This window comes from Canis aureus, chromosome 16 (assembly GCF_053574225.1).
Source record: "Canis aureus isolate CA01 chromosome 16, VMU_Caureus_v.1.0, whole genome shotgun sequence".
NCBI lineage: Eukaryota > Metazoa > Chordata > Mammalia > Carnivora > Canidae > Canis > Canis aureus.
In genome coordinates this window covers 6028576-6055053 of record NC_135626.1, presented here as the reverse complement: position 1 = coordinate 6055053, position 26478 = coordinate 6028576, and the positions used below count along the sequence as shown (strand labels likewise).

Genomic DNA, 26478 nt, shown 5'->3' with positions numbered 1-26478 from the left:
TTAAAGTAGATATATACATAGTTTTTCTTTCTTTTTTTTTTTTTTTAATACATACTTTTTCAAATAACAATGGAGGGGGATGCCAGTAAAAGCTCCATCATTTGAAACACTACTAGCAGGCAGCCCCGGTGGTGCAGTGGTTTAGCAACGCCTGCAGCCCAGGGCGTGATCCTGGAGACACGGGATCAAGTCCCACGTCAGGCTCCCTGCATGGAGCCCGCTTCTCCCTCTGCCTGTGTCTTGCCTCTCTCTCTCTCTCTCTCTCTCTCTCTGAATGAATAAATAAATAAATAAATCTTAAAAAAAAACAAAACACTGCTAGCCTTTAGTAAATAGGCAAAAATGATGGCAATAAATTTAAAACAGGCCTCCATCCTGTGCACTCTAATGAGGGTTAATTTATATAACAAAATAACATTGGTTTGTTGTTAAATTTATGAATTAGATGTTCTGATTTCTGTTGTATTAATTGTGCTTTCTCAAAAGACCTAGGAATTAAAATCCTTCTAATCTTTTTCAGAAAAGCATGAAAAAATCATAAAGTCAAATATATCATTAAATCTATTCTTTCTTGGGATCCCTGGGTGGCACAGCAGTTTGGCACCTGCCTTTGGCCCAGGGCACGATCCTGGAGACCCGGGATCAAATCCCACATCAGGGTCCCGGTGCATGGAGCCTGCTTCTCCCTCTGCCTATGTCTCTGCCTCTCTCTCTCTCTGACTATCATAAAAAAAAAAAAACAAAAAACAAACTATTCTTTCTTTAAGAGGCTATTAAGAGGGCAGCCCTGGTAGCCCAGCGGTTTAGCGTCGCCTTCGGCCCAGGGTGTGATCCTGGAGACCTGGGGTCGGGTCCTACACCAGGTTCCCTGCATGGAGCCTGTTTCTCCCTCTGCCTGTGTCTCTGCCTGCCTCTCTCTCTCTCTCTCGGAGCCTGTTTCTCCCTCTGCCTGTGTCTCTGCCTCTCTCTCTCATGCTCTCATGAATAAATAAGTAAAATCTTAAAAAAAAAAAAAAGAGGCTATTAAGATCCATCTTCTCAGTATAAGCTTATTTGACAACCCCAAATCATCTTTAAATTCTGGAAAAGTAAATGGAAGCCAGGAAAGCCTAGGTAATTTTATCAAAATCATATGTAAAATAGAAAAGCTAGGATTTGAACCCAGATCTCCCTTCAGAGAGCTCACTTGTGACTGCTACATTACACTATCTCCCCAAATAAATCAGGAGCTACTAGCATGAGGCACACAATGATTAGTGTGAGGTGGACATCCTTAATGCCCGCAAAACTGCATTTAAATATGGCTCCCTCAGTCAAGCCTGCCTTACTACTTCATGGGTCACTTACTGTTCCTCTCATCCTATGTACCAGCTCATACATTCGGATGCAGCCTTCCACCTTGATCCCCCGGGAGGACTGAAGTACCATAGGTTCTGTATACTGGGACTTATGTTTGCCCTATATAGACAAAAAAAAAAAAAAAAAAAGGAAAAATTAAGCATTCACAATGGTAAACTTGGTGCTATCCCTTTCAGATGAAAACTACATCCCTACTTACAGACAATAATTATAAGAACAACAATTTAGATTAGAACCAGTGTGCTTTTCATGATGTTGATCTTGTTCTAATTGTTTTCCTTAGTAAAAGAAATAATTAGTAAGTTATATTTATATAACAATATACAAACCAATAAATGGTTTGTTGCTTTGGACAGTTTTTTTGTTTTGCTTTGTGTTTTGGTTTTGTTTTGATTTACCCAGCAAAATTTCCCCCTTTCTTCTGGTAAGTGTCCAGTTGTGCTAAGGTGGTTTGGATGGAGCAATCCCAGTCCAAATCCTCAATTCTTCTACCCTCCTCCATCATGGGTAACATCTGACCAGCCTACCAGTCAAAGTACTCTATCCTCCTGTGCCCCAGCATCTACTTCAAGAATGAGGCTTATGATCCAAGGTAGGCCAGACTCCGTCTCTGAACTTTTCTGATGGAGTTACCTGGAAAGGCTTAATACTTCTAGGGATGTTAATCTAAGATGTGTGTCTAGGGTTACTAATGGCCATCATGCCACAAGGAGTCATGTGAAAAATGAAACCAAAAAGAGATAAACAGAATTGAGAGGAGAGGCAAAGCCCCGTATTTGGGTCACTGGATCAAGTCAGAAATAGTGTAAAGCAGAGACAAAAAGCAGATTGCCTGGATTAAACCAATTATGAATGCACTCACAGACTTCATGGTTATATGAGCTAATTATTCCTTTTTCTCCTCTTGTTTTGCTTAAGCTAGTTTACTATTATTTTTTAAAGACTTTATCTATTTACTTGACAGAGTGAGACAGCATAAGCAAGGGGGGAGCAGCAGAGGGAGAGGGAGAAGCAGGCTCCTTGCTGAACAGGGAACCCAACACAGAGCTCAATCCCAGGACCCTGGGATCAAGACCTGAGCCAAAAGCAGATACTTAACCAACTGAACCACTAAGCACTCCTGCTTAAGCTAGTTTAAACTGGGTTACTTGGGCAGCCCCAGTGGCGTAGCGGTTTAGCGCCGCCTGCAGCCCGGGGTGTGATCCTGGAGACCTGGGATCGAGTCCCGCATCGGGCTTCCTGCATCGAGCCTACTTCTCCCTCTGCCTGTGTCTCTGCCTCTCTCTTTGCTCTCTCTGAATGAATGAATAAATAAATCTTAAATAAACAAACAAACAAACTGGGTTACTAAAGGGAAGCCTGGGTGGCTCAGGGTTGAATGTCTGCCTTTGACAATGGGAGTGATCCCAGGGTCCCAGGATCAAGTCCCACATCGGACTTCTGGCATGGGGCCTGCTTCTCCCTCTGCCTGTATCTCTGCCGCCCCTCAGCCTCTCTCTGTGTCTCTCATAAATAAATAAAAAATCTTTAACAAAAAACTGGGTTACTAAAACAATAATTAAAAAATAAACTAGGTTTCTGCTAAACACCAAAAAGTCCTAAATGACACAATAATCTATTATATGAATCCATCCAAAACTTTATTTAAACTTCAAGAATGGGTGTGCCTGGGTTAGCTCAGCCAGTTAACTGTTCGACACTTGATTTTAACTCAGATCATGATCTCAGGGTCCTGGGAAGGAGCCAAATGTCAGCTCCACGCTCAATGGGGAGGCTGTTTGAGGAGTCTCTCTCTCTCTCCCTCTGCCTCTCCACCTGCCTCATGCTCTCTCTCTCTCAAATAAATCAATCTTTAAATAATAAAAATAAATAAATAGGGGCTCCTAAGTGGTTCAGTCAGTTAAGAAGTCTGGAGAGGACCTCAGCAGTTTGGCACAGTACCAAATTTCCATATGAAGAAGTTGAGGCCTAAGGAGAGGAAGAGGCCTGCCCATAGGCAGGCCACAATATTGGCAGAATCAGAACCGAGAAACATTTTTTTTTTTTAATTTTATTTATTTATGATAGTCACAGAGAGAGAGAGAGAGAGAGAGAGAGAGAGGCAGAGACATAGGCAGAGGGAGAAGCAGGCTCCATGCACTGGGAGCCCGATGTGGGATTCGATCCCGGGTCTCCAGGATCGCGCCCTGGGCCAAAGGCAGGCGCCAAACCGCTGCGCCACCCAGGGATCCCCCCGAGAAGCACTTTTTTAGAAAAAACAAATTTTTCTTATTTTAAAATAATCCAAAAAATAAATAAATAAAAAATAAAATAAAATAAAATAATCCTAATTCTGGGATGCCTGGGTGGCTCAGTGGTTAAGCATCTGCCTTTGGCTTAGGGTGTGATCCTGGAGTGGTTGGATCAAGTCCCACACTGGGCTCCCTGCATGGAGCCTGCTTCTCCCTCTGCCTGTTGTCTCTGCTTTTCTCTCTCTCTCTCTCTCTGTGTCGGTCATGAATAAATAAATAAAATCTTTAAAAAAATAATAAAATAAAATAACCCTAATTCACAGGAAGTCACAAATACAACATGTACAGGGAAGTTTGTGCACTCTTCACCTAGTCTCCCCAATATTAAAATTCAGGAATACAGTAAAATATTATAAGAACAGAGGCACCTGGGTAGCTCAGTCATTAGGTGTCTGCCTTCAGCTCAGGTCATGATCCCGGGGTCCTGAGATCAAGCCCAGCATCAGGCTCCCTGCTCATCAGGGAGTCTGATTCTCCCTTCTCTCCTCCCGCCCACCTCATGTTTTCTCTCTCTCAAATAAATAAACAAACAAAAACGTTTTAAAAAATATATTAAGTACGGTAAACTGATGTTGCTACAAGCCACAGAACTACTTCAGATTTCACCAGTTGTACGAGAACCCATTTGTGTATGTGTATCGTTCTATGCAAGTTTATTTCATGTGTAGATTTCTGTGACTATCAGCACAATCAAGGTACAGAACTGTCCCATCACCATAAAGCTTCCTAAACCCCACCTATCTTTTTCTTTTTCTTTTTTTTTTTATGATAGTCACAGAGAGAGAGAGGCAGAGACACAGGCAGAGGGAGAAGCAGGCTCCATGCACCAGGAGCCCGATGTGGAACTCGATCCTGGGTCTCCAGGATCGCGCCCTGGGTCAAAGGCAGGCGCTAAACCGCTGCGCCACCCAGGGATCCTCAACCCCACCTATCTTCATGCCTCTAATCTGTTCTCTTTAACACTCTTATTTTAAGAATGTTAAATAGATGGAATCATACAGTATATTCTTGTATATTTGTAAATACGCAAACTACTTCTGGAAGTATACCCCCATCCCCACCCCAGAAAAAGAGAAAGAAAAGAACAGAACACCACTAGTAACAATTTAACTGTTTTCAAGTGGGAGAAAAAAAGGCAGGCACAAAATAGTCAAAAAGAGGGTAAAAACGCTTTTTTTTTTAAAACAAATTACAGTTTTTGTTTTAAAATTACAGAACCATGATAAGGTACATACATCTTGAGATCAGGTATGAAATTTACTGTAAGCCTCCAGCAGCCAATACAAAAAGGGAAACCTCGTGAGTTAAACTCCTGCAATGTTCATGAGAAAAAAAAAAAACCCAACTGCTCACGAAATTAATAATTATTCTTGCTACTGAGAACAGAGGGGAATCTTTCTCTCACTCTTCGTAAAGAGAACACTGCATGAAAAAAAGAGAGAGAGAGAGAACGCTGCATGATGTAGTGAATGGCGTCCCCACAACAGCTATAAGAAAGAGCCACCACTATCTTCCCCAGGGTAAGGTCACTGTCATCTGACAATGTTAAACACTTCAACTTTTTTTTTAAGATTTTTAAGTAATCACTATGCTCAACATGGGGCTCAAGCTCATGGTCCTGAGAGCAAGAGTTGCATGCTCCACAGCATGAGCCTGCCAGGGGCCCTTTAAACACTTCAACTTTTCAGCCACCACTGACTCCTGTCTTAAGCTGATCACAAACCTTACCTCTGCTCCATCTGGTGTTACTGAGGAGGTTGGTGAGAAGGTGGGGGTTCTGACAGGAGATTTGGGACCAGATGAAGGCTGGCCAAGGGTTAAGGTGGATCTGGAGGATACTGCGGTCTCAGAGGAAAGTGGGTTCTCTTGCGTGTGGCATAAGACATGGTCTACCACCCATCCAGAGTAGGAAGACAGCTTGGGAAGAGACATACATTCTTCCAAAACATCCTAGAGAGAAGAGGGTGAAGTTGAACTTATACATCAATTGATCTAAGCAATCAAAAATAATTTTGTCCTTACAATCCACTACCTGCCTTACTGGTAATCTAAGAAGCCCTGAATAAAATACATACATACATACCAAAAACCCAATCTAATTGTACTAACAATCAGAGATGAAGAAAAAGCGGTTTCTTTTTTTTTTTTTTTTTTAAGATTTTATTTATTTATTCATGATAGTCACAGAGAGAGAGAGGCAGAGACACAAGCAGAGGGAGAAGCAGGCTCCATGCACCGGGAGCCCGATGCGGGACTCGATCCCGGGTCTCCAGGATCGCGCCCTGGGCCAAAGGCAGGCGCCAAACCGCTGCGCCACCCAGGGATCCCGAAAAAGCGGTTTCTTGATAATGACCCTGACTACTATCCTTTTAGAGCATCAGACTAAATAACTCTAACCACAGAAAAAGGAACAACACACAAAGATGGTCATTAAAGCATATTTGAAAGCAATCTAAAACATCAGAACAGAAAAGGACACAGGAAATTTTGACATAAGCTACAGCATACACAATCAGGGGGACGTTAGTCGATTAAAACTACTGAATGTGAGGGCACCTGGGTGGCTTACTCGGTTAAACATCTGATCCTTGATCTCAGCTCAGATCTTGATCTCAGCCCCATGTTTAAAAAAAAAAAAAGTGGGGGGATCCCTGGGTGGCTCAGAGGTTTAGCGCCTGCCTTTGGCAGGGGGGGTGATCCTGGAGTCCCGGGATCAGGTCCCACGTCGGGCTCCCTGCATGGAGCCTGCTTCTCCTTCTGCCTGTGTCTCTGCCTCTCTCTCTCTCTCTCTCTCTCTATGTCTATCATGAATGAAAAAAAAAATTTTACAAAATAAAAAAAAATTTTTAAAAAGTGGGGATCCCTGGTGGCTCAGTGGTTTGGTGCCTGCCTTCGGCCCAGGGCGTGACCCTGGAGTCCCGGGATCAAGTCCTGCATCGGGCCCCCGGCATGGAGCCTGCTTCTCCCTCTGCCTGTGTCTCTGCCTCTCTCTCTCTGTCTCTCATGGATAAATAAATAAAATCTTAAAAAAAAAAAAAAAAAAAGTACTGAGTGTGAATTCTATGTAATACCATACTTCAGATTCAATTTTTCTCAGTTTTATTGAAAAATAGTTGACATACATCACTGTAAAAGTTTAAAGTGACAGCATGAAAAAAAAAATAAAGTGATAGCATGATGGGTTGATTTACATATATATGTATATATTTTTAAAGATTTTATTTATTTATTCATGAGAGACACAGAGAGAGAGGCAGAGACATAGAGGGAGAATCAGGCTCCTCGCAGGGGAGCCCCATGTGGGACTCGATCCCCGGACGGGGAATCACTACCTGAGCGGAAGGCAGACACCCAACCGCCGAGCCACCCAGGTGTCCCACAAATGGGATTTATAATAGAAAGACTACAAAACAAGTTCTAAGCACTCTTTAATATGTGTGTGGACAACTTATTCAACTCTACCAGTTAATTATTACCTCTGTGTAAATGCCATACAGCGATTCAAACCAGAGAAGCTTATAACATTTCATCGCAAAGTACACAGCAATTCTGGCTGAGAACTTTAATAAATACCAGGAAAATATTACCAGGAAATATGGAAAAATGGTACAATACTGATTAAGAGCACTATTAAAAGTTAATAGTGAGGGCAGCCCCGGGGGTGCAGCAGTTTAGTGCCGCCTGCAGCCTAGGGCGTGATCCTGGAGACCCAGTATGGAGTCCCACGGCAGGCTCTCTGCATGGAGCCTGCTTCTCCCTCTGCCTGTGTCTCTGCCTGTCGCTCTCTGTGTGTCTCTATGAATAAATAAATAAATAAACAAACAAATAAATATTAATAGTGATTAAAAGCACTGAATTTGGAACCAGCCTTTCTTTTTTTTTTAAATTTTTTTTTTTATTTATTTATGATAGTCACAGAGAGAGAGAGAGAGAGGCAGAGACACAGGCAGAGGGAGAAGCAGGCTCCATGCACCAGGAGCCCGATGTGGGATTCGATCCCGGGTCTCCAGGATCACGCCCTGAGCCAAAGGCAGGCGCCAAACCGCTGCGCCACCCAGGGATCCCTGGAACCAGCCTTTCTTAGCTTAAGTTCCATCCTGACGTTCCACTTACCTGTATAACCATGAGCAAGTTTACCTAACTTCATCACTGCCTAAACTTCATCATTTCTTTTATTTTTTTATTTTTTTATTAATTTTTATTTATTTATGATAGTCACACACACACACAGAGAGAGAGAGAGAGAGAGGCAGAGACACAGGCAGAGGGAGAAGCAGGCTCCATGCACCGGGAGCCCGACGCAGGACTCGATCCCGGGTCTCCAGGATCGCGCCCTGGGCCAAAGGCAGGCGCCGAACCGCTGCGCCACCCAGGGATCCCCATTTCTTTTATTTTTTAAAGATTTTATTTATTGGGGCACCTGGGTGGCTCAGGCAGTTGAGCGTCTGCCTTTGGCTCAGGTCATAATCTCAGGGTAGTAGGACCAAGCTCCACATCAGACTCCCTGCTCCACGGGGAGTCTGCTTCTCCCCCTCCCTTTGCCTCTGCCTGCCAGTCCCCATGCTTGTGTGCTCTGTCAAATGAATTTATTTATTTATTTACTTTTTTGTCAAATGAATTTTTAAAAATTTTTGGAAAAAAAAAGATTTTATTTATTTATTTATTTATTTAAGAGAGAGAGAGAGAGAGAGATAGCGAGAGAGAACATAAGCAGAGGGGAGAGGGAGAAGCAGGCTCCCCACTGAGCAGGGACCCCAACGAGGGGCTTACTCCCAGGACTCTGAGACCATGACCTGAAGCCAAAGGCAGACCCTTAACGGACTGAGCCACCCAAGTGCCCTGCTTCATCACTTCTAAAAAGGAATAATAAAGGATCCACCTTGAAACAGTTGAGGAGGATTAAACGATAATAGATATAAAGGGCTTAAAAATCCTAGCACATAATAACTACTCAAAAATTGCAAGTTATGGGGCAGCCTGGGTGGCTCAGCTGTTTAGCGCCGTCTTTGGCCCAGGGCATGATCCTGGAGACCCGGAATTGAGTCCCACGTCGAGCTCCTTAAGTGGAGCCTGCTTCTGCCTGTGCCTGTGCCTCTCTCTCTCTCTCTCTCTGTCTCTCATGAATAAATAAATAAATAAAATATTTTTTTAAAAAATTGCAAGTTATTATTTTACCTAGATCAGTGGTTCTACAGCAGGATCAATTTTACCCCCCGGGGGAAAGCTGGCAATGTCTGGAGACATTTTTCATTGTCACAACTGGGAGGATGCTATTGGCACCTAGTCAGTGGAGGTCAGGGATGCTGCTAAACATCCTCCAATGCAATACAGCAATAGCAGCCCCTCACAAAAAAGAATTCTTCGACTCACCCCAAAATGTCAATAGTGCTGCAGCGAGAGATACTGATCTAGATCGTAGGTACACATTGCATGTGCAATTAACAGATATTCAAACCAAATCTGGACACAGAAACATACAGGTTGTATGCATACTTTATAAATGAGACTCATTTTCAAGACACAATAGAAATAATGTTGAGACAACACCCTTTTTGTCATTCCTTACACCAAAATATACTCCAGGGCTAAAGTTTCAAATGTTAAAAATAAAACTATACATCCAAAAAAAACACCATAAACAGAAAAAATTTCAACTGACAAACCAGAAAAAATATATGTAATACGTATCACAGATAAAAAGCTATTGTTATCCCTAATACATAGAGAACTTGTAAAATTTGGGGGGAAGAAAAACTTCAATAGAAAAATGAACAGGGCAGCCCTGGTGGCGCAGCGGTTTGGTGCCGCCTGCAGCCTGGGGCGTGATCCTGGAGACCCGGGATCAAGTCCCATGTCGGACTCCCTGCATGAAGCCTGCTTCTCCCTCTCCCTGTGTCTCTCCCTCTCTCTCTCTCTCTCTCTCTCTATGAATAAATAAATAAAATCTTAAAAAAAAAGAAAAATGAACAAAAGACAAAAACTGTCAATTCACAAATAAAGATAAAATTGGCTCCCGAATACATGAGAAAAACATTCAATCTGAATAAAAAAAAGAAAGGCATTGTAAAACCACCCTGAGATCTCATTCTCAGCTATTAGAGAAGCAAAAATTAAAAGCATTAAAATACATTCTGTTGACAAGGCTGCGGGCAAGAAGGCACCATCAGCATTGATTGGAAGCCAATTTGATGCATTATGTGGGGAGTCATCTTATGTTTACCTGTTGACCCAATAATTTCAATTCTCAGTTTATCCTGAAGACATACTTCCCACACAATGAAAACACACACACAAGGTTACAAGGAATGGATTAAAATTCACTGAATAAAGCAGGAACTCAGGAGTACATCATGATATAAAATATTCGTTAAACATGGGAGAAAAGAAAGCCCTTCCTCACAGCAAACTAGCAGAACTTTGCCAACTAGCAAATGCAGAAGGAATGGGAGATATTGGGCAGCCCAGGGGGCTCAGAAGTTTAGCGCCACCTTCAACCCAGGGCGTTAGCCTGGAGACCCCGGATCGAGTCCTGCTTCGGGCTCCCGCATGGAGCCTGCTTCTCCCTCTGCCTGTGTCTCTGCATCTCTCTCTCTGTCTCTCATGAATAAATAAATAGAATCTTAAAAAAAAAAAAAAAAAAGGAATGGTAGATATTAAAGAAACATTGGGTGGCTCAGTAGGTTAAGTGCCTGCCTTCCGCTTAGGTCATGATCTCAGGGTGCTGGGATGGAGTCCCACTTGTGTGCTCCTGGCTCAGCCGGGAGCCTGCTTTTCCCTTTTCTCCCTCTGTGTGCTCCTGGCTCAGCCGGGAGCCTGCTTTTCCCTCTCCCTCTGCGGCTGCTACTGCCTGCTGTATCTCAGATAAACAACAATAAAACCTTTAAAAGAAAGAGAGGCCATTCAGTTACCTCACAGGGGTAGGTGATTCAGGCAGAAATAATGAATGACAATGGTGGAGGTTTGACGAGGAAAAGGATATCGGTGTAATCTTGGATTACCTCCCCACAAGATACTAATCAGTTACATAAAGAAAAATGATGCATTTTTAGCACAGCTATCTGGGAGGTAACAATGTGACCAAGTGATCAAGGTTGCAACATACGTGTGCTTCCTGATATGGCTGAGAACAAAGCATCATTTCTGTGGTATTCCTGCCAAAAATGCATAGCGTGAGTCTACACCAGACAGACCCATGTTGGGATTCATCCCACGGAATACAAGGTATGCATTCCCTAAAACGGTCAGAGATGTAAGAGACGGGGAAATGCTTTAGAGGCGTTCCATATGTCAGTCTAAAGAGACAGGACAACATCCTATCTGTAACTGATTATCAGCAACTCCGGTACAGCAGCTATGCCTTTGCCTTGCCGACAGCCCTGGGATCCAGTGCTTGCCTTTGCATTCCTAGGTACCGTGACCACGCCCCCATTAAACTTCCCAAGTCTGCACAGTGTCCTCTAAAATCTTGGTCCTTTCCACAGGTTAGGTGCCATTAATCGTTCATCGCTAAATCTGGATCTCCCAGCACAAAAGACGTGTGGTAAATAACTGACCCTGAGCGGGTTGTTTTGACAACGTGACGGAGGCGCCAAACTCTGGCTGAAGGGGGCTCCGCAGCCTTTAGGGGGGAGAGGACCTCTGAAATAAGGGGAGCTCCCTGAAAGGGTAGAAAAGGCAGGAGAGGGCAGAAACCCTAGGACAGGAAGACGCACACACGGGAGTCAGGAAACAAATGCTGGTTGTTAAAAAGAATGCACGTGTTCCCGGCGCAGGACATGCCAGGGGCTAGGGAACAGCAGGGTCCCGTGGCCAGGAGCCAGAAGGGCACCGCCCACTCCGGGGGCCCCCCGCTCACCTCCCCCCGCAGCAGCCAATTGCGGTGGTAGCACAGGCGACCTTTGTCGGAACTGCGCAGCGCCTGCAGGGTCTCCCAGCAGCGACCCTCGGACGGCATGCCCCACCCGAGGGAGCTCTTCAGAGTCTCCGCTTATGACAAAACAGGACCTCGAATCAGCCGCCCGGAAACGGGCCCTCGCTTCCGCTTCCGGGGCGCGCGCACACAGCTACGCGGCTCGACCCCGCCCCCAACGGCTGCGTGGCCCCGCCTCCGCCGCCGATCCCGGCTGCCTGCGCGGTTGCGCTTGCGCGCTGGGCGTAGTCCTCGAGGCTAGTTTTCTTGCTTGGAGCTGGGAACCGGATCTTCTGAAGGCTGGAGCGTCCGGATTGCAGAAAACCCAGTATGTTTTGACGAGGTTGTGGAAAAATTGGAACATTGCTAGTGGGTTCCAAAGTGGGGCAGCTCCTGTGGAAGACAGTCTGTTCCTCAGCTTAGCGTTACCATTGATCCAGCACTAAGTGTGTGTATACCCTAGAGGAATGAAACCTGCATCCACACAAAAACTCCTAGAATGCGCCTAGCAGGATTACTCATAGTAGCTAAAAAGTGGAAACACAAGTGTCCTAAATAAAATAGGGTGATGAATAAAATAGGGTGTATTCGGACAATGGAGTATTATTTGGCCATAAGATGAAGTGCGAATGCAGACTACGCGACATGGATGGATCTTGGAAAACATTATTCTAAGTGAAAGCACTGGTATGTGTGAGCTCATTTTTTGCTAAATGTCCAGAATCACAAACATATCCTTAAAAACTTTGTTAGTATAGGGGATCCCTGGGTGGCTCAGCGGTTTGGCGCCTGCCTTTGGCCCACGGCGTGATCCTGGAGACCGGAGATCGAATCCCACGTCGGGCTCCCGGTGCATGGAGCCTGCTTCTCCCTCTGCCTGTGTCTCTGCCTCTCTCTCTCTCTCTCTGTGTGTGACTATCATAAATAAGTAAAAATTAAAAAAAAAATAAAGTCTTTAAACAAGAATTTTAAAAAATAAGATCTTTTTAAAGAGAAAAACCAACTAACATTTTAAGAATAGTAGTATGTACACATCTTATCTTCCTCCATCCTATCCATCCCACCTGACACTGAGCAGTGTGTTTCCTCCAGGCATCTCACGAGATTATGATGTGAAAAAGGTGCACAAGGAAGGAAGAACTGACCTGGGCTAAAATGAAATGAGGAGGCTTGGTCCCAGGCACCAAGTACTTGTTTACTGGCTCTCCTGAAGCATTTTCTTTGATTATTTTTAGAAAAGGGAAGGGGTGGTTAAAGGAAATCATCCAATGGAGACTTAAATATTGATTATAAAAGCTTTTTGTAAAACAGCACACAAATTTCCAGAATAAATGCATTCCAAAGATACAAACCTGGCAAAGAGAAACAAAAATCATTGAGATTGGGGTTACACTTTTAAAAGACCACTGGACATGAGCCCTGCAGTGTCTGTTGTGACACACTGGGGGGAAAGTGGCCTCAAGGAAACTCGGACATGAGGTTTCCGCTGGGCGTGGAGGAGGGCCTTGGTGCAAACACCATACCATGAAATAAAACAGCAAGTGAACATGCTCACAGCCCAGGAAGGGTGGTAAGGAGCTCTGGCTAATAGCTCCTGCTGGTTCAGGTGAAAGAAAACCCGAGAGAGAGATTCCTCAAAAGGAGAGCTGGGAGGGAACTGGAAGAAAAAGTCCAAATCATTTTCTCAGGAAAGGAAGGAGCAAAGTCACGGTGAATTAAAATCTGGTACCCTAAGATTAGTAGATTTAAGGCATGTCAAGGTAATCAAAAATTTTCCATTAGGTGACTGTCAGGAGAAAACTAAATCATTCTGGTTTCGTTCCTCACACCCCCGCTCCCCCCACTGTTTTAGGGACTTTGCTGGAGCCAGTAGCTCAGACAAGATCCTGCACACACTTCATCAGTGGAACAGAGGGAAGCAACAGGCTTTCCAGCTGTGGCTCAGCCCCTCAGTTCCCATGGCATCAATCCAGGCTCTTGGCCCAAGATCGGCTGCCTTAGGCAGGAGGAGACCGGGAGCGGATGGGAGAGCTGGTCAAGTAGGTAGTGTAGGGACTGTCCCCGAACACGTTGGCATAGGATGACTTGAGGAACTGGACATAGTTCTGCATGCTGCGATTGGTGCTCTCCGACTGTTCCAGGCGATCTTTGAGGTCTTGTAGCCGGCTTTGGTAGCGACGGTCAGCCTGAGAAGAACAAGAGTGTGGGCCAAGTGTGCAAAATGTCCAGAACAGACAGATCCCTACAGACTTGATCCGTGTTTGTTGGGGGCTGAGGGCAAGAGAATGGGAGTGACTGCTTATGGGTATGAGATTTCCTTCTGAAAACATTCTAAACTTAGATTGTGATGATAATGGCATACCTCCATGAATATACTAAAAACCATTGAATTGTACACTGTAAATGAGTGAATTTTACAATATGTAAATGATATCTTAATAAAGGGGTTAAGAAAAAAAGGGATCTGCCTGGAATATCCTGAAGGGATGGGGAAGTGATTTAAGAAAGATAAAACCATGTCATATTCATAAAAACCACCATGAAACACCTTGCCCTACAGGCCCTAGGAAGCTAAAATCTCAATCCACTCCTTTCTCTTCTACCCCCTACCCTCCAGCCTGAACTCACATCGTCCCGGCTCCGCCGCAGCTGGCTGAGTTCAGTTTTGGTCCTGCTCAACTGGGTCTCAAGGTCCAGAATTTTGTTCTGGGCAGCTCGCTCCTTGGACACTGCATGCTCCTTGGTTTGCTCCACCTGCCCAGAAGGCACACAGGTGGGGCTGGCTTACTTGACATGGGGAATACCTGGCAGAGAAGCCTGGGCCACTTCCACTCTGGTCTCACAGACAGGACTTGCACATCGCTGTGGATACCTCCCTGGAGCCTCAGGACAGGAACTAACTATGGGGATTTCTGGGATTCACTTTACCTGCCCTTTCTCCACACCCCATGAGTCATCACCTGAGCTGTGGTAAACCTGGCTGAGTCTCACACAGGCTGCAACTGAATAAGCCATCATGAATAAAGTGCCAAATCCTTTAGTATAATTGCTCATTTGATCCTTAGGATGAATTCATGAGGCAGGTGCCACTACTGTGTGCCCATTTTTTTAGATGGGGATATAGGCTCAGAGAGGTCAAATGATTTGCCCAAGGTCACAGAGCTCATTAGTAATGGAATCAAGACTGACCTGCCTTCTAGCATCTTCAATGGCGCTCTCCAGCTGCCTGGCCAAACTCCCACATTCTCGTGTTTTCTCCTCTAGCCGTAGCTGGGACTGGTGGATTGCCTCCTCCCTCTTGGCAATCACCTGTAGGAACTCGATATTCTGGGCACTGGTGGCCTCCAGTTTCCTAGGTGAAAACACTTAATCAGACCCTGCTCATACCCCTGCCTGTCCTGTTCCACCCCACCAGGGGGCTGCCAGTCAGCCCTGGACCAGGGCTCTCATCACGCCAAGAGTCTCCAAGGAACCACAGGAATAAGTCAAAGAAACCTGCTGATCAGCAAAATGGCAGGGAGCTGAGCAGCCAGAACAGCCGGTTAGAGGCCTGTGTGAAGAGTGGGTGGGCAAACACAGGCCCAGCATGCCTGTTGGCACACGTAACATGGCACCTTGCAGCTGAGGAAGGTGGGTGCCACCATTATCCCCACTTTACAGATGAAGAAACTGAGGCACTAGGAGCAGAAGTCATTGGCCCGAGCTCAGCACAGCTGGCGGTCTGTCACCAAAACCCATGCCCTCAGCTTCTGCTTGCAGTTGCCCCCCCAGCAAAGGGACTTCAGCTGGACCTCTCTACCACTGATGTGACCCACCACAGGGCTGCTGTGAGCATTCCGAGATGCACACACAGTCCCCAGTGAGCTTCTAGAATACATTCCAGTTGAAAGCTCTGTAAGTCCTGCTGAGTCTAGCTGCATTAATGGAGCCAAGGACACCTGCTAGCCCAAGTTCCCATATACAGGCTTGCATGAGCCACCTGGGCAGTCACAGCATTCCAGGGCCCCAGGACTTTCATCTCTGAACTCGAGGCTCTACCCATCATTTTAGAGATGCCAAAAGCTCCGGAGGAGGACAGTCAGGAGACTAGGTCACAGCTTTGCCAGTTACCAGCTATGTCACCTTGAGCAAGTCACTTCACCTCTCCATGCTCAGTTTCCTCATATTTAAAATTGGGATAATAGTAGGGGCACCTGGCTGACTCAGTCAGTAGAGCATCTTGGGCATCTTGGGGTCACGAGTTCAAGCCCCGTGTTCAACATGGAGCCTACCTAAAAATTGCAATAATAGCAACTAATATACACTATACAGTGCATTTTTCTTTTCTTTTTTTAAGATTTTATTTATTTATTCATGAGAGAGAGAGAGAGAGAGGCAGAGACACAGCCAGAGGGAGAAGCAGGCTCCATGCAGAGAGCCCAACGTGGGACTTGATCCCGGGTCCCCAGAATCAGGCCCTGGGCTGAAGGCAGCACTAAACCGCTGAGCCAACCGGGCTGCCCCCAGTGCATTTTTCTATGCCAGATAATGTGTTAAGGCCTTTGAGGAAGGCCTCATGGAAGACTTACAATAACCTCATGAGCTAGATTGTTAACCCTACCTTGATCCTTTTCTCAAGATGAGTAAAACAGAGGTTCAAAAGGGTTCAAGGATTTGCTCAAGATCACAATACAGGTTAAGTGGCCAAGTGGGGACCCAAGGCCAGGACCCAAGCCCAGGGCTTCTGATTCTAAAAGCTACTCTTGACCTGATTGCCTCCGATAATCCATAGGTAACAGAAGCATCAGATCAGAAAGGTTCTTAGGGAAGGAGGATCAGAAATGAAGAGTGATTTGGGAGGCAGGGATGCCCCCTCACCACCACATCCTGATCCTGCTGGTTTGCTGGGTAAAGTGTGCCTTTCTGATAGGTGTAGACTGTGGATGGTCTGAACTTGACCAAACTGTTCTGGAGCATCCCCCAGTCGAGAGACTGCCTTCCTCTCTCCCCCAATGCTTACCACTGCGATGGAAACAGCTTTTCCTCTGAGGTCTGCCCTGTACCTTCCAGGACCTTGAGTCCCTCAAACACTTCTGCACAGTAAGCCCAGAGCAGCTAAGTGGCTGAAAGTCTCAGGTCCTAGGAAGAGGACAGAGATGGGACCAAGTGCCTCTAACCTCTCCAGTTCATCCACCTTCAGACTCAGCTGTTTATTTTCCTTCTGTGAAGCCTGATGTTTCTCTCTTGCCATCTCCAGCTTGTCCCCCTGATGTTCGATCTAAAATGACAGGAACACAGACTGGTTTATGAAGGAACTTCCTGGTGCAGCCCTCCCTTCCCCCTAGGACCTGTCATCCACACCCAGGAGAGGGGCATGCTGCCCTCAACAGGCATCCAAGTCTCAACGCACAACCTGGAGGAGAGAGGAGAGGTAGGACAGGTTAGGCCCAGCTCCTGTGAAGGCTTTCCCCACACGAAGAGAAGTCAGGTTTCATCCCAATGAACCACGGTGACGATTTCTTGATCAGGAGAGGCCACTCAATAGGATCCAGGGCAGACAGAAGACAGAAGCAGATGGCGGGCTTAACTGGCCCACATGACCAGGCCACGGAGCTTTACCAACTACATTGTTGACACCGCTGATTTCATTCTCCCTTTGATGAGGGACAAGTGCAGGTGAGGCAACAGGAAACCTAGCAAGTCTTTCAGGCTGGCGAGTTTGAGAAGTTATCCAGAGAGCTGCCATATGCAGAAGTCTCAGATGGCAGCCTCAAAAGGCCCTCAGAATGCTCAGGCTCAAGACAGGGCAGGCAACTTAAGAGGACTGAGAACATGGGCTTGGAAAGCAGATGGAGCTAGCTGGGTTCCAAGCCCTGTTCATTAAGTATCAGCTCTGTGACCTCAGGAAATTGTATCTCTATGCCTTGGGCTGCTTTTAGGAAAATGGAGAAAATAGTATCTATGCCTCACAAAGTTCTTGGGAGAATTACATGAGAGAATACTGGAGTACAAAGTCTGTGCTCACAAAAACACAGATACGTTTATTGTTACAAGGCAGTAGGTCAAGAGTGGAGAAGGGCCTGGCCCAAGGTCCCACTACAAAGGAGAGGCACAGACCAGAGGCAGGATTCCAGTAACCAAGAGGCAGTCTGCTTCTAGGGGGAAGGAGCCCTCTTTCAGGTCAGAACCTCAGGCCATGGATCTGGTAAGAGTAGGGAAAGGCAGCTCAAGCAAGAGAAAGTTGGGGAAAAGAACACTTCTGGCTGGGTGTCTCTGCTGGAGGCGTGGCCCAGCACAGCAGGAGAGCCTGAAGAGCAGAGGCAGTTAGAGACTTGGAGCTTCCGGGGGCAGGGCAACACAGCAGAGTGACGACTCCTATAACTACAATCACTTTGTGCAAACACAAGGCATTTGGCACACCAGACTTTTATTTCACAGCACTGATGATAGCTCACTCCTTTCAGAAAGCGGCAGCCAAGAAAAAGGAAGTGGTCCTCCCTTGGGGGGTATGTGCAGCTCATCTTGGTAAGCGGGCCCCTGCTCGCGCCAGTTCGTGGGACCCTTTCTGCCAGTCCCTTACCCGGCTGCGCAGGTCTGATATGATGGCTGTAAGGTCGATGTTCTTCCTCTCATAGCCCTGCAGCTGGTCTTGGCACTCTGCCAGCTTAGCCTCTGTGATCTTCAGGATGTCAGGCAGCTGCTGCAGGTCAGCCAGCTGGGACTGGAACTGCCTACGGGCCTGCAGTGGGAGAGAAAAGCCCACCCTTGGGAAGAGTCCCCCTGCTGGTGGGGCTAGCCAGAGTCCTTTGGAGTTAGGGCAGGGTCACCCTTGGTCCCCAGAAGAGGATCCTGTGAGAACACTGAGGGTGTCCAGCTGTTCTCTGAGGGACACACTTGACCTTAACTTGCCCTCAAGCCTGCCACTCCTTTAATCACTTAAGAATAATGACTGTTACATAGCAAACACCAGGACCCAGGCACTATGCTAAGGGCTCTCTCAATTAATTCATGCAACAACCTATAAATTAGATGCTGTTGTCCCAATATAAGGACTCTAAGGATCATAAGAGCAAAGCCACTTCCCTAAGGTTGCTCAGCTAGAAACTGATAGAGCCAGGATTAAGGTCCAGTCTAACTCCAAAGCCCCTAGGAAGGCAATCTTAATGCTACAGGTCAGAGGAGAAGGTTAGAACTCTCTGACTTAGTCCATCCTGTATTAACAAGGAGGCTAGGGACAGGATGGGGATGGGGGACTTGCCCAAGGCTATGCAACAGATTAGTGACTCAGCCCTTCTCCTAGGTTAATATTAAGATGAAATGATCCCTTTGCTCTAGAATAAGGCTGTCTGGGGAAAGAGGAAAGGGAGAGGAGGCACATCTTTGGGTTGACCCAGAATGAAATAGGCATGCCTAAGACCTGGCAGATTTGAACATTTGAATTCACTTGGATGCTTGAAGCAGGAGAGATTATTTTAAGGGAACTGAAGAAAGAAGAAAACCAGGAGGAAACGGGATAGAACAGCAGCTCAAGAGAGAGAAGGCACGTACAGGGAAGCGTGGACCAGCCCAGCAATGAGAAAACTCGTTAATCTTTCTGGTCTAAATCAGGGAGGCTCACAGGCAACCAAGGGGGACAGACATGGGCCTGTGTGGGTGAAGAAAGCAAGCAAGGAGAGCGGTACCGCTTCGATCTCTTTGTTCATCTCGTCTTTAAGGATCTTGTTCTCTTTGTCACAGCGTTCTAGCTGGGCAGCCACTTCATCAGCCTCCAATCTGGTCTTCATCACCTAGGGGGCAGCAAAGCACTGAGCTGAGTTTCGGTGAAAAACACCTTTGATGGCCAGCTCACCCTGGGAGAGGCTTCATGATTAACATCCCGGTCCACCACCTACCTGACTCTTATAGTTGTCAATCATCCCTTCGTAGTTCTTAACTGATGCCTTCAGCTGCTGTACCTCAATGTGCGCCTGATTGAGCTTGTCCTCCATCGGGGCGAAGCTAGCCTGGAAGGGGTGGCTAGTGAGTAACCCCCAGGAAGGTTCCCAGAGCAGGCAGCCATCCTACTCTCACTCCCAGGGGCCAAAGGAAGCCCTGCTACTCAAACCCACACTAGCAGATTTCCTAAGGGAGGTACCAGGGCAACTAATGAATGGGGAGCTTAGAGCCACCAAACTCCCACACAGTTGAAAATGCACCTGTAACTTTTGACTCCCCCAAAACTTAACTACGAACAACTTACTGTTGACCAGAAGCCTTACCAACAAAATAAACACATATTTTGTATGCTACATATGTATTATATACTGTAATCTTACAATAAAGTAAGATAAAGCAAATAAAATGTTAGGATAATCATAAGAAAAATACATTTAGGGACACCTGGGTGGCTTGGTGGTTGAGCATCTGCCTTTGGCTCAGGTCATGATCCCTGGGTCCTGGGATTGAGTCCCACATCAGTCCCTTCAGGGAACCTGCTTCTCTCCCTGCCTGTGTCTCTGCCTTTCTCTGTGTGTCTCTCATGAATAAATAAATAAAATCTTAAAAAAAAAAAAAAAAAGAAAAATACACTTACAATACTAAACTGTATTTATCAAAAAAATTCCATATATAAGTGGACCCACACAATTCAAACCTATGTGTTCAAGGGTCAACTGTAGATGCAAATAAGCAATTCCTGTGTTTTCTTGTCCTTACTACAAAAGTTATACATAATCGTTAAAGAAAATGGAGGTTGAGCAGCCCCAGTGGCTTAGTGGTTTAGCACTGCCTTCAGCCCGGGGTGTGATCTGGGAGACCCGGGATCGAGTCCCACATCAGGCTCCCTGCATGGAGCCTGCTTCTCCCTCTGCCTGTCTCTGCCTCTGTGTGTGTGTGTCTCTCGTGAATAAATAAATAAAATCTTAAAAAAAGAAAAAAAGAAAATGGAGGTAAAGGGTCCCTGGGTGGCTCAGTCAGTTAAGTGTCTGACTCTAGGTTTCAGCTCAGGTCAAAATCTCACAGTTGTGAGATGAAGCCCTGAGTCGGGCTCTGTGGGGAGAAGCCTGCTTGGGATTTTCTCCCTCTCCCTTTGTCCCTCCCCCTGGCTGTTCTAAAATAAATAAATAAATATTTAAAAAACAGGGTGTGTGTCTGGGTAGCTCAGTCAGTTAAGCATCTGACTCTTGGTTTCAGCTCCGGTCATGGTCTCAGGTTCATGAGATGGAGCCCCATATGGGGCTCCCCATTCATCAGGGAGTCCGTCTGCTTCTCTCCCTCTCTCTCTGTCCCTCTCCCTGCTCCTCTCTCAAATCAATAAATCTTTAAAAAGAAAAAAAAAAAAAAAAAAGAAAAGAAAATGGAGGTAAGACCACAAACAACCAATCATGATGCATGATGCCTTGCTTTATTGCTGTCTGTAGCTGAGAAGATACTTTATTATTTTTTTCAACAGGAATGAGATTATATTGTATTTACTGCTTTGAAACATGCTTTTTCATGTAACCATTATTGTGACCTACTTCTCAAGTCAACAAATGTTCTCCTACAACCTAAATGTTCACCTTTTGTAGAAGGGACAAAAGGAATCATAGTATCTCAATACAAAAAAACAATATGCAATCATTTGAAAGAGATAAAGCTATAAAACAAAAACCTGACCTAAAAAAAATAAAACCTGACTTAAAAAGATATCCATGAAAGATGGCTGAATGAGAAAAGCAAGCAAGCTGCAGAATAATGGGTGTGTATGTGTTTGAATATCTTTATTAGTATTGGGGGGGGACTGGAAAAATGTGCATCTACAGTAAACAAAGAACATCACTTCTGTATCAGATTTCTGTAACGTTTTCAACTTTTACTAGAGAACATCATCAACAACATTATAGACAATACATTTCTATAAACATCATTTTTTTAAAGATTTTATTTATTTATTCATGAGAGACATAGAAAGAGAGAGAGAGGCAGACTCCATGCCAGGAGCCTGATGTGGGAGTCGATCCCGGGACTCCAGGGCCGCACTCTGGGCCAAAGGCAGGCGCTAAACCGCTGAGCCACCCAGGGATCCCCAAACATCATTTTTTAAAAACATTTAAATTATCTGTACACTCAACGAGGAGCTTGAATTCACAACCCCAAGAGTTTCATGCTCTCCTGATTGAGCCAGCCAGGTGCCCCTACAAACATCATTTTGCATGGCCACACTATATGACCCTCCACAGACACAAGTGCTGTAACTAATCCCCTAAACACCTGTTAGGCTTAGAGGCTGCCTTTCACTTCCCAGCAACCCCACTAAAACAAAATGAGGTGGCAACCCTCCCACCAGAGTAGCTCCATTGAGAAGGACAAATACCAAGTGTCCCCGAGGAGACAGGGAGCAACTGTTGCCTCTTGCACACACCTGATGAGAGAGTATAAATTTGTATAACTGCCCTATTTTATGGTAACCTCTACCAAAGCTGAACTTATACTCGCCATCCAATGACCAGGCAATTCTACCTCAAGGTATTTAACTTATAAAAATACCCCAAATAGGTGCACTCAAAGATGTACGAAGATGCTATACAACTCAAATGTCGATTGACCAGAGGGATAAATATAGTATGGTGTACTCCTACAACGGCTGACCAAACAGCCTGAAGAACGAGACCTGCTACACAGCATGGATCATTCACAGACATAATGCTGAATGAAAGCCAGGCATGAAAGTCAAAAACAGGCAAGCTAATCTGTGGTGAGAGAAGTCAAGATAACAGTCACCTCTCCCATGGATATTTGTAAGCGGATGAGGTCACCGGGATGCTAGTAAGGTTTGGATCAGGGTGACTGATGATGGACAAAATGTGTTCACTTTATGAATATTCTAGAATGTGTATACCTTTCCATATGTCATACTTCCCTTAAAAATCAATCTCAATTAACAGATAAATCAGTAAGCAAAGATAAACCTGGGGGCACCCGACTGGCTCAGTTGGTAGAACATGTAACTTGATCTCAGGGTTGGGAGTTCAAGCCCCATGTTGGGTATAGAAATTACTTAAAAATAAAGTATTTTTAGGGATCCCTAGGTGGCGCAGCGGTTTGGCGCCTGCCTTCGGCCTAGGGCGCGATCCTGGAGACCCGGGATCGAATCCCACATCGGGCTCCCAGTGCATGGAGCCTGCTTCTCCCTCTGCCTGTGTCTCTGCCTCTCTCTCTCTCTCTCTCTCTCTGTGACTATCATAAATAAATAAAAATTAAAAAAAAAAATAAAGTATTTTTAAAAATAAACACATAAACCTAGATTTGACGGTCAAGTTCAATTAAAAAGGTCCAACCTGGCTCCTGAAACATGAACCCTGAATCCAGTGCCTCTCGTCCCTATTGTGCTAGGAGGGTACACATCAAGTAGTTAAGAGCTGGAGCTTCAGAATATGACTGGGCTATAAATCCTAACTAGCTCTAACACTTCCAGGGCAAAATCTTGGCAACAAACCTGACCCCCCTCTAAGCCTGTCTCCCCTTATTCTATAAACTAGAGACAACCATTCCACTATTGGGAGGTTGGGAGGTGAGGGGAATGGATGTTTATGGAGGGGGCAGTAGCTTCCCAGGAGTCAGTGCCCACCTCCAGTCAAGTATGTTTCACCCACATGTGCTGAGTGTGCGTGTTAAGCATGTCACACACATTACCATGTTCTCACCAGAGTCTCCTTTCCTCTCGCTAAGAAAATCACAGTGACAAAGGATAAACCGTCTAGCCAGGGGTCTGTAGCTAGTGAAAGGTAGTCAGAACTTGAATCCAGGCCTTTCTTTTCAAGATTTTATTTATTTACTTGAGAGAGAAGCAGACTCCGCACTGAGTAGAGAGCCCAATGTGGAGCTCAATCCCAGGAACCCGAGATCATGACCTGAGCTGAAGACAGATGCCTAACCAGCTGAGCCACCCAGGTGCCCCAAATCCAGGCCTTTCTGACTCTAGTGCACACCATCCTAATCATGTCGCTGCCTCCAGGTCCTCTGAAGAGCCTTGAATCATCTGTGGGGCCCCATCTGGAGTGCCCCACCAGGGATCCTGCTGCCCTCCATTCATGGTGTGGGCCCACTCTCATTACAGACCTTCAGCCTCTCGTTCTCTAGCTTGAACGCGGAATACTCGGCAGTCTGCCGATGTAGTCTCTCCACCAGGCTGTCTCGGTCTTCCCGCATCTTCTCCTCCAATGTTTGTTGTTGGTTTACGAGATCTGTCACCCGGCTAGAAGGCCGCAGAGTGAAAGCAGACAAAGGGAAGCAATTACGTGGGTTCTGAGAAGCCCAGGTCTTTGTGTGGAGTGGGGCCAAGTGTCCCTCCCTAGTGCCCTGTCTGCTCCCCAGTCTCCACTCCCTTGCTCTGCCCTGGCATTGCTGCTGTGGCATTCCCACAAACCTCCTCTTCTTTTTTTTTTTTTTTTAATTTTTTATTTTACTTTATTTATGATAGGCACACAGTGAGAGAGAGAGAGGCAGAGACACAGGCAGAGGGAGAAGCAAGCTCCATGCACCAGGAGCCCGACGTGGGATTCGATCCCGGGTCTCCAGGATCGCGCCCTGGGCCAAAGGCAGGGGCTAAACCGCTGCGCCACCCAGGGATCCCCAAACCCCCTCTTCTAACAGCCTCTAGATTTGTCTCCCATACCACTCCCTCCAGAAAGAAGCCTTTGTTTTCTAATCCTCCTACGAGGCCAAGACACTCCCTGAAGACAAGAACCAGAGACAGGGTCCCTTCCCAACTCTTCATGGCACCCCATGGATCTCTTAGCCCAGCAGGTCTTGAAGTTAGGACAGAACTCCCAGGCTGGGTGGTCAGGGACACCCCCAGACATTCCTCTCCCTTGTTCACATGTGTGAGCATTTACCTAGCACAGGACAGAAAAAATGCAGCGAATGTATACAGCACAGAGGGAAAGACGCTAAGTGTCCACCTGCCCTCACTCCCTTCCCTCCCTACCAGTCACTCAGCAGGGCTGTAATCCAGCAACCGAGACTGTGGTCTCACAGGAACATTTGGGCTCTCAGATGCTTGCTTTATCTTGACCACAGACCCAATACAGAAACTTTACACAGTGTGTGCTCTCAGGAATGATCAATTACAGTTCATTTAGCAAATATTTGCTAAGCACAGAGTAGTAGGCCCAAGCAAACACATCATGTTGTTCTACCCGGCAAACTTCTCCTCACCCTTAAAAACCCAGTTCAGATGTCCTTCCTTAGAGCATCCCTTCCCCAATTCCTCGTCTGTTCCATGTATCCTTCTGCCCTCATTATCTCCTACCAGTCAGAGAACCCCAAGAGGATAGCTCCTGGCAGGGGGCCCAACACATAGCAGGTTCTCAGAATGTTTGCTAAATTAAGTAGAATACAGCAAAATCAAGAGACACTTTCTCAGCTAACTCCCCCATGATCAGTCCACAGCCCTGGGAGTCCACATCTCTGTAGTCTGGGGTTCTCTCCTGGAGTCCGGGGCTAACTCCAAGAGGGTAGGGGATGCATTTGTCTTGTCACTGCTGTGACCCTGAAGGCCAGCACACAGCCTGGTATAGAACAGATGCTCAATAAATATTTTTCAAATGAACGAATACAGGATTATAGATGACACTGAGAATATCTGGTCACTGGTAGCTAGTGATGAGAAAGGTTTGAGTTCCGTCCCCTACAACGAGGCCACTTTTGCCCCCTACTCTGACCTACCAACTGCTAGGCAAAACAGCTGCTGTCACTGGGCAGACAATAGAGAGAAGACATGGCATTTCCAGTGGCTCCTGGACCTCTGTGAGCAGAGAAGCCCAGCCCCTCCACATTGACGGCCAGGGCTGCCACACCTCAGCCCAATGCAGCCCCTGACGGGTGAGACTACACAGCAGCTGTGAGGGTGCTGGGACCCGCCTTGTATGCCCTTTTCCCTCAATAGCCCACGTGCCCTCCTCTAAACACACGTACTCGTTCAGGACGATAATTTCCAACTCGAGGTCTCCCTTGTCTTTCACAACTTGATTGTAGCGGCTCCTCCATGATTCCAGAGTGGATAAAGCTTCAGCGACATAAAGATCCTGGGAACATGGGACCACAGGACCCGTCAGCCCCGTGATGGGTCAGCACTGAGGCCGAGGGAGCGGGGGGGCTGGGCTCACCTGGATGACTCCTCACCCCCACAGTCCCTTTCCAGAGACACCAAGGGTGACTGAGCCCAGCTGTTAGCTTCTACATTTCTAGCAATAACATGCACTTTACTTGGAAATCCTTCTTAACTATCATTCCCACACGATATTGACTAAAATGTCCCCTTCAGGGTCTCCAGCCAGCCGCCCACCCTGCTTTCATCCTTTTACCATTTACTCACCCACTGCCGCCCCTCGCCCCAGGACATTTGCCCTTTCTACCATCACCAACCCTCCGATCACAGCCAGCTCACAGCCAGTGGCTACCGCCTAGCCAGCACTGCCTAGCCAGCACTGATACCTCTACCCTCTTCGCCTTCCACCCCCATCCCAACCCCGTGGCCACCCTCAGGGAAGGCCCGCCACCTTGTCAGCAAGTTGCACATGCAGCTGCTCCGCATACTCCTCACTCTTCTCAGCTCGTTCCTTCTGGGCTCGGATGGCCTTCTTTAAGGTTTCTTTGTCTCGGTCTCCCTTTTGCTTTAATTCCTTCAGCTGCTCCATGATGGCCTCCACTTCTGCCTTGTGCTGGTTCCCACTGCGCTCCAGGTTCTTGGAGGGGAGGGCCAGAAGCAGGGGATGGCGGGGAGAGAAGAGTGGTGGGGAGCGAGGGGAAAGAGGACCAGCAAAAAGAGAGGATGGTGGAGAAGGAAAGAGAAAATGGGTCACCAACTGTGTGGGGGCTTAGGGCTCTCCAAATGCAGGCCAGGGATAGGGGCCATTCCCAGCTCCCCATGGCACCTCTCCAGATCACTAAACCCATCGAGTCTTAATGCTAGGACAGGAC

General features: G+C 46.4%; 2 protein-coding genes across 23 annotated transcripts in view; both read right to left on the bottom strand.

Annotated features, from left to right (window-relative positions):
• GLE1 (GLE1 RNA export mediator) overlaps positions 1-11681 on the bottom strand; it is a 35930-nt gene extending 24249 nt beyond the window's left edge. The window contains exons 1-3 of one of the 3 annotated variants that reach the window (XR_013353873.1): positions 11506-11681; positions 5379-5600; positions 1348-1458 (exon numbers count right to left, since the gene is read on the bottom strand). Coding sequence is in view for 2 of the 3 variants with exons in the window: in XM_077850910.1 (XP_077707036.1) it covers positions 1348-1458; positions 5379-5600; positions 11506-11604 (432 nt within the window). In the remaining variant the exon portion in view is untranslated. The remainder of the gene's footprint in view (positions 1-1347; positions 1459-5378; positions 5601-11505) is intronic. The other 2 variants (XM_077850910.1, XM_077850911.1) reach the window with 2 other exon arrangements.
• A 1159-nt stretch (positions 11682-12840) lies between these two features.
• Positions 12841-26478, bottom strand: part of ODF2 (outer dense fiber of sperm tails 2) — a 35530-nt gene continuing 21892 nt past the window's right edge. For all 20 annotated transcript variants that reach the window (XM_077850904.1, XM_077850899.1, XM_077850909.1 and 17 more), the window contains 10 exons: positions 26058-26243; positions 25474-25583; positions 23617-23752; positions 19431-19541; positions 19221-19325; positions 18119-18277; positions 16716-16816; positions 14749-14911; positions 14188-14313; positions 12841-13745 (listed from right to left, as the gene is read on the bottom strand). In XM_077850904.1, coding sequence (XP_077707030.1) covers positions 13557-13745; positions 14188-14313; positions 14749-14911; positions 16716-16816; positions 18119-18277; positions 19221-19325; positions 19431-19541; positions 23617-23752; positions 25474-25583; positions 26058-26243 — 1386 coding nt within the window. In that variant the 3' untranslated portion in view covers positions 12841-13556. The remainder of the gene's footprint in view (positions 13746-14187; positions 14314-14748; positions 14912-16715; positions 16817-18118; positions 18278-19220; positions 19326-19430; positions 19542-23616; positions 23753-25473; positions 25584-26057; positions 26244-26478) is intronic.